We start from the raw sequence: 16017 nt of genomic DNA on the forward strand, positions 1-16017 counted from the left end.
TATATATATATATATATATATATATATATATATATATATTGTATATATATATATATATATATATATATATATATATATATATATATATATATATTAGAAAATGGAAGTCCGAATTAATGAAATGCACCACGAAAAATTGTCAACCACCTTCAAACAAACGTTAAAATTATACAGGGTGTAACTAAATAAGTGTAAAACATTTAAGGAGGTGATTCCTCATAGAAAAAAAGGATCTTTCATATGAAGAAATTTCATTGGAGTATCCCTTGTTAAGATACAGCCCCTTAAAGAGGGTACATAAAATTTGTATAACAATTTTTTTTCACAAGCACTAAAAAAGTTACAATATTGAAATTAACCTGACGTTTTGTACTACCAAAAAGACACTTAGCCAGAAATTTAGTTGGTTCACCCCATGGTTGTAAGGGGTGGAAAACGCAACCCCTAAAATTTACTTCCAATGTAACTTTTTGTCTTATTATTTGTTTACCATTTTAAAATGTATTTCCGATAGCCTGTTTCATTCTAAACAAAAAATGTATCTTGGGTTTTTTGCCCGAAATAAACCAGTTCGCAGCAAAAAATTATTTTAGGAACAACTACAGAGAAACATCGTCATAAATGCGAAAATATGAAACTAATCTATCTAGTAGGTCGCTATCAGCAATAGTAACAATTGAATTGGTATGACGCTGTCAGTTTGTGAATTTTCGAAATTGAAATAATACTAATTGTGTGTTGTTGTTCTGTTCTTAATTTGTTACTTTAATAATTCACTTGTTATTAAAATGGCATACACAAATGAGGAAATGGCTGATATGCATTACGTTTACGGTCTATCGCAGGGGAATGGGTTAGACGCTTCTAGAAGATATGCTGAAATTCATCCTCAACGGCAGCATCCTTTACATAGAATATTTGCCCGACTTCATCAACGATTACGAGAATATAGTTCATTCGACAAAAAAAAAGGATTGTGGTTGCCATCGAGAAGTACGAACACCACAGCTTGAGGAAGCAGTACTTAATTTGATTGAAGAACAACCTACTACCAGTACTGAAAAGATTGCTTTCCAGCTAAATGTTGATCATACGACGGTATTTCGAATTTTAAATGAACAACTCTTATACCTTTACCATCTGCAACGAGTACAGGCAATGTTACCGCGAGGCTTTCCGAACCGTCTTGAATTTTGCAATTGGATGCTGGAAATGATTAGAAGAAATTATGACTTTCTGAAGACGATAGAATTTACAGACGAATGTAGTTTTTCTCGGGACAAGATTATTAATGTCCATAATTATCACATATGGGCTGATGAAAACCCTCACGCTATTTTCGAAACTAACCATCAAGAACAGTTTTCTCTTAACGTGTGGCTCGGAGTTATTGGGGATGATTTAATTGGGCCTCATTTTCTACCTCCTCGATTAAATGGTGAGGCATACGTTCAATTTTTAAGAGAAGTGCATCCAGTACTGCTGGAGGAAGTTCCTTTGGGCGTCAGAAGGGATATTTTTTTATGCATTATGGGGCTCCCGCCCATTTTAGTCAAGTAGCACGTCAGCATTCAACTGAAACATATGCAAATCAGTGGATAGGTCGAGGAGGACCACAGAACTGGCCCGCTCGATCCCCGGATCTCAATCCTCTCGATTTCTCTATTTGGGGCCATTTACAGTATTTGGTTTATCGTACTCCTGTTCGCGATGTAGATGACTTAAGAAACCGCATCATCGATGCGTGCAGGGTAATCAGAGAGACTCCAGGAATATTTGAGCGATTACGTGGCTCAATGCGCCGACGTCTAGACGCATGCGTAATGTCTGAAGGTAGACATATTGAACATTTACTATGATATCTACATGTTGTGTGTTTTGTTATTAATAAATTAGTTTTGTTTATTACCCTTTAATCGTTTAATGCAGGTACTAACTACAAAATAACAATAAATTCAGTTCGCATTTATGACGATGTATCTCTGTAGTTGTTTGTAAAATAATTTTTTGCTGCGACCTGGTTTATTTTAGGCAAAACACCCAGGAGAGATTTTTTGTTTAGAATGGAACAGGCTATCGGAAATTAATTTTTGAATGGTAAACAAATAATAAAACAAAAAGTTACATTGGAAATAATTTTCAGGGGTTGCGTTTTCCACCCCTTACAACCATGGGTTGAACCAAATAAATTACTGGCTGTGTCTTTTTGGTAGTACAAAACGTCAGGTTAATTTCAATATTGTAACTTTTTCAGTGCTTGTGAAAAAAATGGTTATAAAAATTTTATGTACCCCCTCTGAGGGGCTGTATTTTGACAAGGGATGCTCCAATGAAGTTTCTTTATATGGAAGATCCTATCTTTTATTCGATGAGGAACCACCTCCTTAAATATTTTACACTTATTCATTTACACCCTGTATAAATCACAGCAAATTCAGAAAACAGAAAAGTCATTTTCCAAGAAAAATTATGAAAAACGTAGAATAAAATTCAAAATGAAGAGAACGGTTTTTCCAATTTTTCACGAAAAATTTCAGGTTATATGAAAAATTATTGTATTTTACATTTCCTGCAGAGAATACCTTGAAAAATCATTTTCCAATCCTAATATTCACCCTATTCGTTTCCCCTTACTTCGAATCAACTTCAATTTTTTAATCTGTTAAAGCACACTATTTTTCAATAGTTTTTGTGCTTTTATTGTTTTTTATCTTTCTTGCGTTTCCAACAGGCGTAACAGAAGTAACATTTATATTCTGAGAAAAAAATTTGAACAACCTCCAGTATAGATTATTATTTATAATTTCAGGTTTGACGAAAGCAGAGTCAATTATATCAAGCTGCCACCCCTCAGATATTGCTTCAGCGAAAGCGTTCAAGGCAGGTAGAAAAAGTTGTAGTATATGCTCCTTCCGATTAACCAACCATTTCATTCATTAGGATCTAGGAGCCGAATCAGTATTTGAGAACTTACCCGTAGTTGAAAAATCTGACGTAGTAATAGTATCTGTGAAACCATCGGTTGTTCCGATAGCATTGGATGAAATCAAACGTTCGACAATCAAGACCGATAAATTATTCCTTTCAATTGCAATGGGAGTTTCAACAAGGCAGTTGGAAAAGGTATGTTTTGTTCATGATTATAAACGTATACAATTTTGTCTCTTTTCCAGCTAGTTACTTTGAATGAAATGATCTCATCGTTTTTTCTTCAAATTTTGTTTTCTATCTATTCATTATCAGAATATTGATTGACAGCAAAACAATCAATTCAGTTCTGTCAGTTCTTCTTTTACCTACTCAGCATGGTTTCGTACAACAAAGATCATGTATGACAAATCTTGCATGTTTAAATCAATATCTCTGTACGTACCTGGACAAGCAAAAACAAGTCGATGTTGTTTATTTAGACTTTCCAAGACTAACCAACTGCTTACTCTAATTGAATCATATCTAGTTGATAGAAAACAATTCGTCGAATATGAATCCTTCAAATCGGCTCAGTACGTAGTTACATCTGGGGTACCACAAGGTTCTAATCTTGGACCTCTTTTATTTTTTATTTTTATTATTGACTTGGCAAACTCTTTGAATATTCCTAGCCTACTATTTGCAGACGACCTGAAACTATATTATAAAATTGACGACATTACTGACCGCCAACGTGTACAACATGAATTAGATGTAATCAATCCTTGCTGTAATAATATTCGTCTATAACTGAACGTATCCAAATGTAAAATAATATCATTTACAACAAAGAAGCGAACTTTAATGTATGATTATTCAATCAACAATACTACAATCAACCGCGTACATGAGATAAAAGATCTTGGTATAACATACGACAGTTAATTAACATTTACAACACATGTAGAGTAGTCCAACGAAAAGTATGCACCTTGCTTTTCTCCTTTTTTTGTAACTTAACGCAAAAATGCTCGGACAGGTCTATTTTGCTTTTGAGGGGGACACATTTTAGATGTATTTTTCTACCTGTGCCCTCAACCCCCTAGCGAGGGTGAGTAACAACCCTAAAATTTTGAATGGAAAGTAGGGTCGAGTGATATAGCATTTGAAAGGGCACAAAATTCTCTTTCCAATGATACCTAATTTGTTGTATTTACTTGAATAGTTATAGAAAAAGCAAGAACATTTACTCGATATTTTTGGTGTTGATGAAAATGCGGAAAAAACGGCATTTTTATCACTACTACATTCCTACATTGATTCAGTTCGGTTGCTTTTGAAATTATTTCAACTTTACTGTAAAAATGGTTTATTCCATTCCTGAACGAGTTGAAATTGTTAAACTTTATTATCAACATAAATAGTTGTGCTAGACTTACTGCTCGCCTCTTTAATAACAGTCATCCCGGGAAAAATGTAAATGATTCGGACGTTGCCAAGTTAGTCCAAAAGTTTGTCGATACCGGATCTGTCTGTAATGTGAAACAACAGCCACGGAAACCGATCAGAAATGAAGCAGTGGAAGTCGCTGTTTTGGGACATGTTGAATTGGATCATACTCAAAGTACCCGTCAGCTTGCTGCAGCCTCAGGTGTCTCCCGTTCGTCCATAATACGGATATTAAAAGCCTATAAATTTCATCCGTACAAAATTAAATTAGTACAGGAACTCAATGAAGATGATCATGATAGTAGGCTGCAATTTTGTGAACAACTGAGCCAGCTACTAATTGATGATCCGCACCTATCATTCAACACGTGCTTTTCCGATGAGAGTACATTTTTTTTAATGGAGGTGTGAATAGGCATAATTGCCGTTACTGGGATAACAGTGACTCACACTCATTCCGAGAGGTCCATACCCAGGACCCTCAAAAAATCAATGTCTGGTGTGGCATATTAGGTAGTCATATCGTAGGGCCACTTTTTATTCCTGGGAATTTAACTGGTGAGGTCTACCTGTACATGCTTGAAGATACAATTGATCCTCTCATAACAGAAATAATTGAAAATGACCAAAATCATAATCCAGCAAGATGGAGCACCTCCTCACTATGTTACTTCGGTAAGAGAGTTTTTAGATGACCGGTTTCCTGGACGGTGGATTGGAAGGAGAGGCCTGTCAGGTCACCTGATTTATCGCCTTTAGACTTTTTCCTTTGGGGACACTTGAAAAATAAATGTTTTGCTACGCAGCCCGAGTCCATAGAAGATCTTCGCCAACGAATTACAGCAGAGTGCAGAAGTATAACACCTGATATGCTACAGAATGTTAGGAATAGATTTGAACAAAATCTGTATTATTGTATGGAAGCGAATGGGTCACATTTTCAGCACTTGCTGAAGTAGGATTCTACTAAGTCAATTACACATTTCAAAGTACTGGGTTGTAGTTGTTTTTCTTCATAATACCTACATGTTTGAGTGAAATACAACAAATTAGATATCATTGGAAAGATAATTTTGTGCCCTTTCAAATGATATATCACTTGACCCCACTTTTCATTTAAAATTTTAGGGTTGTTACTCACCCTCGCTAGGGGGTTGAAGGCACAGGTAGAAAAATACATCTAAAATGTGTCCCCCTCAAAAGCAAAATTGACTTGTCCGAGCATTTTTGCGTTAAGTTACAAAAAAAGGAGAAAAGCAAGGTGCATACTTTTCGTTGAACCACTCTGTATAAGGAATGTGACTGCTGATACAAATATGATGCTTGGATTCATTTACAGAAATGGCAAACACTTCAAAAGTATTGCCACCTTAAAATTGCTATATTTTGCGAATGCCAGATCTAACTTAAAGTGTGGCTGTGTAATGGAATCCAGTTTACGACTACAAAAAAACATCAATTGAGAGCATGCAAAGGAAGTTCCTAAAATACTTATGTCTAAAAGTTGATGGACAATACCCCACGAGAGGCATCGATCATAACATTTTGTTGACAAGATTTGGTATGACATTTTTGGGAAATAGGAGAGTCATCCTTGGTATAAAATTCCTGCATAAATTACTTAACAACAATATTGACAGTACGGTTTTTTTACCCGAAATCAATTTCTTAGTATCAAGAAGTGAAGGTCGACACAATCTGAAATTCTATTGCGAAGCATCACGCACAAATGTTATGCTACACGATCACCATTGAATTTTATGTACAGTAGCTTCAATAAAATCTGTGAACATTGCGATATTAATTTCGACTCTCTGAATGCCTTGGTATCATGTATCCACAATCACTTTTGATAATACTACAGTGTGTAACTGAATAAGTGTAAAACATTTAGGGAGGTGATCGAAAAAAAGAAAGGATCTTTCATATAAAGAAACTTCATTGGAGCATCCCTTGTTAAGATACAGCTCCTTAAATTAAATACATTAAATTTGTATAACAAATTTTTTCACAAGCACTGAAAAAGTTACAATATTGAAATTAACCTGACGTTTTGTACTACCAAAAAGACACTTAGCCAGTAATTCACTTGGTTTACCCCAGGATTGTAAGGGGTGGAAAACGCAACCCCTAAAATGTATTTCCAATGTAACTTTTGGTCTTATTATTTGTTGACGGTTCGGAAAGTCTCGGGTAACAGTGTCTGTACTCGTTACAGATGGTAAGGGTATAAGAGTTGTTCCTTTAAAATTCGTAATATCGTCATAAGATCAACATTTAGCTGAAAAGCAATCTTTTTAGTACTGGTAGTAGGTTGTTCTTCAATCAAATTAAGTACTGCTTTCTCAAGCTGTGGTGTTCCTACTTCTCGATGGCGACCACAATCCTGCGTTCTTTTGTCGAATGAACCATATTCTCGTAATCGTTGATGAAGTCGAGCAAATATTCTATGTGAAGGATGCTGCCGTTGACGATACATTTCAGCATATCTTCTAGAAGCTTTTAACCCATTCCCCTTCCCCTGCGACAGACGGTAAACATAATGCATATCAGCCATTTCCTTATTTGTTTATGCAATTGTAATAACAAGTGAATTATTAAAGTAACAAATTAAGAACAGAACAACAACACACAATTCGTATTAATTCAATTTCGAAAATTCACAAACTGACAGCGTCATACCCATTTAATTGTCACTATCGCTAATAGCGACCTACTAGATAGATTAGTTTCGTATTTTCGCATTTATGACGATGTATCTCTGTAGTTGTTCCTAAAATAATTTTTTGCTGCGAACTGGTTTATTTTGGGCAAAAAACCCAAGAGACATTTTTCGTTCAGAATGAAACAGGCTATCGGAAATAACTTTTTAAGTGGTAAACAAATAATAAGACAAAAAGTTACATTGGAAATACATTTTTGGTAGTCAAAAATTTGTTATACAAATTTTATGTACCTCCTTTAAGGGGCTGTATCTTAACAAGGGATGCTCCAATGAAATTTTTTTATATGAAAGATCCTATCTTTTTTACGATGAGGAATCACCTCTTCAAATGTTTTACACTTATTTAGTTACACCCTGTATAAATAATTTTTGTGTCAGTACTGCTACATTACATGATTTGTAACTTTTTGTGTTATTTACTCAATTTTTCATTCCCCTTTTGAAATTTTCCGTATATGAATATTTCATATACCTATACTTTGTTTTAGCATTTACTATTATACATTTCTATATTCCATTATTTTTAATATTCATTTTATATATACTCTGTAATAATACCATTTCCTGTAACTGGGTTCTCCTGTTGGAAATAAATCGCTTTTTTATATCATTCTACACTTCCGTCTGGGTTTATTTAAAAACCTATCTGTATGATGACGCCTTTGCTCTTTCTGATGAATCATTCAACTCCCAAGAATGAATTTTGTTCAACGAAGCTATCTCACTATTTCATCCTTTCTTCCACTTGCTCATTCTTTACTGTCTCTTTGAATGTAGCATGGTTCAACTTGTTGACTAGTTCTTCAACCGACATGATATTTCTCAACATTTTCTAAGCGTTGATCGGGAAACGAAAAATTGATTCTTGGAAATATATGGGATATACCAAACACCATTCATTGTCATTCCTTCATAACTTTTTGATATGACTCTGATGATATCATTTCTAGAGGTTTTTATGGAATAGGCACTTTCACATTGTTCAAAACTAGTGAATATATCTTTGTTTCGTGGCTCCATTATCTATTCACCACTCTATTGAAAAGTTCTTAGAGGAATCCACTATGAATTCTTAAAATATGTCACCACATATCACATATTCATATATCTTCAATTCAATCGTCACTTCTGGAAACTATCCAGACATATGGAAAAGAACAAAAATATGTCCCGTCAAACCTGACGACCAATCATTCGTATCCAACTACAGGTCAGTGGCCATATTATGCAATTTTGGAAAAATCTTTGAAAGCTATATGATCAAATATATAACGATATTAGAATGATGATTATTACATTATTTTCATTATATATCAACAGCCTACTTATCATGAAGATATATGGTTCCATTTACAGTTTTGCAGATGATACGGCCATAATATATAGGTACTGATGATAATTGGGAAAAATTGAAAATGAAAGTTGAAACCCAAATTAATGTATTGAAAGACTGATTCGATCATAAGTCACTCACAATCAATTTTGAAAAAACAAAATTTCTACCCTTTTCAAGCTAAGAAAATCAACTACCCAACTATAATGAATTAATAATAAATAACCACGGAAAAAAATAGAAGTCCTAAGAACGGACCATATCAAATACCTTGGAGTCACAATTGATTCACATCTCACATGGAATGAACATATATTATAGAAATAACTAAATCATTGAGATGTTTATTGTATAAATTCAAGTACTTGAGATCCGTTCTGGATATCAATCACCTCAAAATAATATACTACGCATTGGTACAATCTAGGCTCCAATATGTCATACTCAGTTGGGGTGGCATATTAGACATCCACCTGAAAAAAGCTGAGGTATTACAAAAAAAAATGATTAAAATTGTGTACAATAGAAAGAATGACTACCCCTCTAATATGTATAATATAATATTGTATATATCCAAAAATAAAACAGCAAATCGGTCATGATTATAATACTCGCACTAAAACAAAAGGTACTGTACAGCTAAACGCACCTGATGAAAACCATCTTCAAAAAGTATGTATATAATACTAATAGAGACATTGTTCATGATATACTCATGAATAAATAAATAATCCTCGTTTGTACTTTAAAATAAAATATCTACGTTGTCATTGTTCGTTCATACTCGTTTACTGCTAAATGTATTTTCATTTATATATATAACACACCTTTCTTTTTCAAAACTTGATCATTCATTTGTGTCCTTTAGTCTTTGTTTAATATTAAATTTTTTTCATCGCCTTGTTTAAATGTAAAATCAATCCTGCATATCAGTTTTGTATTGCCCAACTAAAGAATTCCCACGCACAACTTCGGTTTTAGTGGGTTTCTCCATGTTTGTATGTATTGCTTTGTTTACATGTTACTATCTTGTGCTGTTGTATATTTATAAAATTATTATTATAATTTTTTTTTCACCGTAGTGTGCGCTGGTCAGGCCCTATTCCCCGAAGCCCCGATACCTTCAGGAGGGCGCGCCAGCATTATCAACCAATGACCACTCCACACACCGTGGGGTATGTGATCATTGGGCCCGAGAATCATATGCCCTGAGCAAGCGCAGTGAGTCAAGAATGACAGCCTTCTGCATCTGTGCGGCAAGCCGGTATGATTTTGAGATTCGAGAGTAGAGAGGACATCACACCACGAAGGACTCCAATAATCAGAACAACCATCTTGACAGAGTGATCTGGATAGAGTCTGCAGAGTTCGAAGAGAAAATCTCGATATATATTTTATCCGTTTTTCCTCCTCTTTTCTGACGATATCCATCTCGCCAGGAGCTGAAAACTCCACGACAAATATCGTCTTGGTCTGGTGTTCGAGAAGGACTACATCAGGCTTATCAGCTTGTATGAGCCTGAGGATGGGGAACGAATAGCTCCAATAAATTCGGCACTTCTCGTTCCCCACAACGGATTCAATATTTTCCGGAGCGTAGGGCAACACCGGTGTCTCGTCAATACCGTAAGAGTGCCGTAGATGGTAATATATCACTCTTAGAGCTGCGTTATGTCGATGGATATAGGCCGAGACCGCATATGCTGGACATGCTGATAGCAAGTGCATTAGGGTCTCGGGCGCCTCGCGGCAGGCCCTGCACCTGGTGTCAGGAACCTATATACCCATCACGCGACTGCGGTAGACTAAGGTGTAGAAGACACCATCCTGGCAAGCCATGATGAACCCCTCAGTTTCCGACTTCAGCCCACTCGACCTGAGAAAAGCGAACGTCAGGCGCTTTGATAAGCCAAGGTCTCCAAGGCTTTTCCTTGTATCTCCTCAGAGGTGAGGTGATCTCTGCGGCTTTTATCTGAGCTTTTTGCTGAACGGATTCCAACTCGGTGACAGAGTTGTGGTCACCTCGATCAGAGTCGAAAACTATATCGAGTTCATCAGCTGCTCGAGCAGCTGCTCTGAAGAGAAATGCTTCAATTCCTGCTCTCTCATGATCACGGACCATGCAGAGAAAGGGACTCGAACTCCTGACGACTTTACAGGCTGTATCCAGTACCATTCTGTCATTCTGTCTGTCAAACTCAAAAGTCCACGGCCTCCCTGTTGTCGGGGGAAGTACAACCGTGGAACGGACGATTTGGGATGCAAACTCCTATAGAGATGCATCATTTTTCAGGTCTTTACGTCGAGTTGATACAGCTCCTCCCGAGTCCACTTCACTACTCCAAACGAGTAGAGTAAGATTGGAACGGCAAGCATATTAGTTGCAGCAACTTCGTTCTTCCCCGACAGTTCCGATGACCAGATCTGTCAAAGTTTGTGCTGATACTTGCCGCGGAGAGAGTTATTCACTGCTGTTACCTCTTGTGAGTGGCGTTGTTCCACCCGGAGGTAAGTATACGTCTCTCCGGCATCCAGATGGTGTAGGATGCTTCCATTCACGAGCTGCACATCCTCTCCGTAGTCCCCGCACCGTCCTCTTATTATTATTATTAGAATGATAACTCCAAATCAGCATGGATTCATGTCCAAAAGATCTACCGTAACGAACCTGGCGAGTATAACTGAATATATTTCTTGTAATTTCGATTCAACAGAAAAAATTGATGTCATCTGTAGTGATATAAAAAAAACCTTCAATCAGATTGATCACTATCTTCTTTTGAAAAAACTTCAAAGAATCGGATTCTCCACTTCTTCAATAGGGTTATTCAATTCTTGACTGTCAGATCGCATTCAGTTTGTCGAATATGGGGGGTACAGTCTAACCATTATATTTCTATTTCACGAGTGCCCCAGGGGTCTAATGTGGGGTCACTCTCATTCTCAATTTTCATAAATGACCTTTCGGCAAGGATCACATTCCCTCATTTACTTTTCGCAGATGACTTGAAGATTTGTTCAGTAATCAAGTCCATAGACGACTATCATTTACAGGACTCGCTCAATGAAGTTCAAATCTGGTGTAATGAGAACAGACTCCAACTGAATGTAGATAGATGCAAAGTACTGTCTACTTCTACAGAAAACTCAAGTAATTTTCAAAATACAAATTGTTACCCATTGAAAAACTTTGTATTTCATCTTTCCTGGATTTTTTATTCGGTACTTTGATGAGCTGTCGCGAATGCGGAAGCGTTGTCAAGAACCTTCACACTATTCGCATCCAAATTTGGGATCGATGTGTTTTCAAACCATACTTTGAAAATATCAGCTTCCATGTTCTCATAGCCAACATTGATGTCCTCAAGTTTCCTTCCAGATAATTTCAAAGAATTCTGAATCCATCGTTCACTTCCTTCGAAATGCACAATGATTAGTCGCGATCCTTTGTTTGCACACATGTTAGGCGTACACATTCTCGAACCATCAGTTCACCCTTTCGTAACTGTGTTGTGAATATCATACCAAGTTTCGTCCAAATAGAAAATTTGCCGTTGTTCTTGTCTCTCTCTTAGACCAATCATAAAACGCGGTTGGTAAAAATTATCCAATGCGAACCGCCAAGTCTACAGTCCACGTGGGCTAGTTAGCTGCCGCTTCATTTCTTTGTATTTTTTTTTTTGGCCTTTGAGAGTGCCGCCAACTTTAAAAGTGCACAATATTGTTTACTTCAATATACCGGTAGTTCTAAAAGCCACATTCATGTTAATTTTTTCGAATCCGACCAATCCAATCGAGTAGATATTGAACGGTCGTTCACAGTTTAATTTCAATTGTGTATTAAAATTTATGCAACTGGTAATACAATAATTTCATTAAATTAATTCATTATTTTCTTCAATACAGATGCTTCCTAGTGATTCTCGAGTGGTGAGAGCTATGCCAAATACAGCAGCACTGATTAGAAATGCAGCATCTGTTTTCGTTACTGGTAAGAATGCCACAGAGGCAGATGTTGAAATAACAAAAAATCTGTTGGATTCTGTTGGAACCTGTGAAGAAGTACCCGAAGGACTCTTGGATCCTGTGACTGCTTTAAGCGGATCAGGTCCTGCTTATGTAAGTACCTATGCATCATATCTACAGCAATAACAACTGGACTGGATAATAGATGTAAGTACTAGTGTTGGAAATACACTCTATATTTCATAGCAATGAACATATGTTATCATGTTATATAAAATATGTTTAGTTGTTGATAACATGTTGATAACATTTTTCGAGTAACATACTTTTTTTCAAGTTGTCGAAAGTTCCTTCTCCTATCTATGTCCTGTATACAGGGCTTTTCATGATGAGCGTTAATTAGCCGTTTCTGACAAACTATTTAACGGATCAACCTGAAAATTTCACAGTATGCATAAATCAACATCACCTAGACGCCTAAAATATTTCAGACGAAGCGGCGTTGTCGCTTCTACTATAAAGTAGCGGCTTCTTTGATTTTTCAAATGGAACACCCCGTATATAATTTCGTATTATGATTCATTATCACTTTGTCAACAAATTCATATACTATTTCCCTATACCTATCTATTACCGTTTAGAAGATATAAATTGATTTCGATATTTTTTTTTTACCAAACATGAACTTTTATAAATGCTGATAATCTTGAACTCTCTTGCACTAAAACGATCAAATTTGAAATAGAGTGGAGTGATACTATGAGGATCTTCACTCCGAGTCATATTTTCATTTGCCTCATACAGGGTCTTCAAAAAATGCAGATACTTTGATCTCATGAAAAAATGAGTGGAACTCAATTTTTTCAAATGGAACACCCTGTATATTTCAACATTTTTGAGCTATACATCCAATTTTAGATTAATTTTGTTCAGATAATACTATTTCTATTTTGAACCGTTTTCGAGATAAACTGTTTCAAACGGAAACTGACGTGGTTTTCTTGCTCGTTTTTTTGAATTCATCACTTATTTTGGATATTCAACATTTTTTGCCATACCTAGTAATATTTCCTTTTGATCCAGTTTTTTAACTGTCTCAGATCAGTCAATTCGAAATTTGTATGTACCTACCTTAGAAAAAGTTATAATTTGTATACATTGAGGTATTGATCTCTAACGTACAACAGTACACATTAATATTTTTTAAAAGTGTGCTTTGGAAAAATAAATAAACCAATTATTTAACGTCAGTGGTTGGTTTTTTGACTGATTGTGATAGCTACCGATTATAATAGAATATTGTCAAGATTAGGTTACAGTAATGAAGATTTCTTGAATTTATCAATAATTTATGGTGAGTGCAATAGAATTGCAAGTAGAACATGCCGAGTATTTCATGAAAGATATTCACAACTTCCGAAGCCGAATAATAATGTGATAAATCGACTACTAAAAACCTGTATGTTGAATGGAACCTTCCGTCCAAAAATCATTCGTAAGAAGACTAAAGTGGATGATGATGACAATGATATAACAGTTTTGGGATACTTTCATGCATTTCCAAATGCTTCTCTGCACGAGGCTGAAAGGGAGATAGGTATACCCTACGTGACAATTTGTCGAATTTTAATAAGCATGAATGGCATCCCTATAAGTTCTACCGTGTCCAACATTTGAATGAGACTGATTTACCTCGTAGAGTGGAATTCTTTGAATGGTTACTCGTCAAGACTCAAGAGGATGAACATTTCCTTGACAATATCATATGGACAGATGAGGCCAAGTTCACAAAAAATGGAGTTTTCAATAGACACAACAGTCATTATTGGGCGCCAGAAAATCCTCATGATGTCCGCCAAAGGGGTTTTCAAGAAAGATGGCAATTCAATGTATTTTGTGTCATAAAGAATGAGTCAATTTTTTATATCGAGTTTTATGATGATAATTTGAATGCATCAAAATATGAAGATTTACTGAGGAATGGAATTCAAATGATTTTAAATAATAGACCAGGAAGAGAACGTGTATGGTACCAAATGGATGGTGCTCCACCCCATAATTCTCATTCAGTCAGCGAAGCTTTAACCGAAATCTTCGAAGACAGATGGATTGGTAATAATGGACCTTTTCGTTGGCCTCCTAGAACACCAGATGGCAATCCATTAGATTATTTTGTGTGGGGTTTCATTAAAAATATGGTTTACTCTACTTCAATAACAACAATGGAAGATATGAAATCGAGAGTTACAACTGCTTTCAATAGTTTGACTCCAGACTTGATCAGAAGCGCTACACATGACAATCTTTTGAAGAGATTACATGTTTGTTCAAGTAGAGGTAGAGATGTGTTCGAGCATATTGTGAAATACACTGACGATTAAATTTTTTTTCATGAGATCAAAGTATCTGCATTTTTTGAAGACCCTGTATGAGGCAAATGAAAATATGACTCGGAGTGAAGATCCTCATACTATCATTCCACTCCATTTCAAATTTTATTGTTTTAGTGCAAGAGAGTTCAAGATTAACAGCATTTATAAAAGTTCATGTTTGGTAAAAAAAATATCGAAATTGATTTATATCTTCTAAACAGTAATAGATAGGTATAGGGAAATAGTACATGAATTTGTTGACAAAGTAATAATGAATCATAATATGATATTATATACGGGGTGTTCCATTTGAAAAATCAAAGAAGCCGCTACTTTATAGTAGAAACGACAACGCCGCTTCGTCTAAAATATTTTAGGCGTGTAGGTCATATTGACTTATGCATACTGTGGAATTTTCAGGTTGATCCGTTGAATGGTTTGCCAGAAACGGCTAATCAACGCTCATCATGAAAAGCCCTGTATACAGGGCTATTCAAATTCGTTTCTGTACATGGGAATCTCGTTAACGATAAGAGATAGAGTGTCGGTTGAATTGTAGCACAGTTGTGTAATTTAGAGACCTATTCAATGAATGGAAGAAATCGAATATAGCTCTTTTGGTTCTGGAGATATACAGGAAAAACCAAAAAATCCCAAATTATTTTTTGCCTATATCTTCTTTATTCGCAGACATATTGAAAATCTGTCCACATTTTGCTATTGGCACTTGATGTGTGCTCTCAGAATATTTCCATGATTCTTTTATACAGGGTGTCATCTGACTTGGACCACCCCCTTCTTTGAATTTTTAAATACAGATATGTATTTTTTGTTGTAGTTTTTGAATCGTAGACGTTCACTCCATACTGAGAAATTAAATTCAATTTTATATTTCGGGATTTTTCGGTAATATTCGGTTATAATTGTGTGAGGTATTCCCTTTTAAATTACGGCCCTGGAAATTGGTTGACTGAGTTGAATAAGAACATAATAACAACTTTCACGTCTTCCTATGTATCTTAGAATTTTTCGAGAGTTTTTTATCATTTTTATTTACCTTTTCATATTTTTTCCATTGCTCTGAGCGTTTTCTACAATGAACTTCATATAAGAAAACCTTTTATGATTATTTGAAACATATCTACATCAAAAATATATCATATGTGTTTTAATAAGCAGAAAAAGAAATGATAGCAATAATAACATCCGAAACGAACACTATAATTGTAATGAAAATTGAAATGAAGTAATTTATATATGTA

General features: G+C 35.5%; 1 protein-coding gene across 1 annotated transcript in view; it reads left to right on the forward strand.

Annotated features, from left to right (window-relative positions):
* Nucleotides 1–16017, forward strand: part of P5cr-2 (Pyrroline-5-carboxylate reductase-like 2) — a 57685-nt gene that overhangs the window by 26693 nt on the left and 14975 nt on the right. The window contains exons 2-4 of the mRNA XM_074186686.1: nt 2810–2880; nt 2941–3123; nt 12324–12536. Of these exons, the coding sequence (XP_074042787.1) occupies nt 2810–2880; nt 2941–3123; nt 12324–12536 (467 nt within the window). The remainder of the gene's footprint in view (nt 1–2809; nt 2881–2940; nt 3124–12323; nt 12537–16017) is intronic.

This window comes from Leptinotarsa decemlineata, unplaced genomic scaffold (assembly GCF_025532065.1).
Source record: "Leptinotarsa decemlineata unplaced genomic scaffold, Ldec_3_MD MMD2_P_RNA_scaffold_4, whole genome shotgun sequence".
Taxonomy (NCBI): Eukaryota; Metazoa; Arthropoda; class Insecta; order Coleoptera; family Chrysomelidae; genus Leptinotarsa; species Leptinotarsa decemlineata.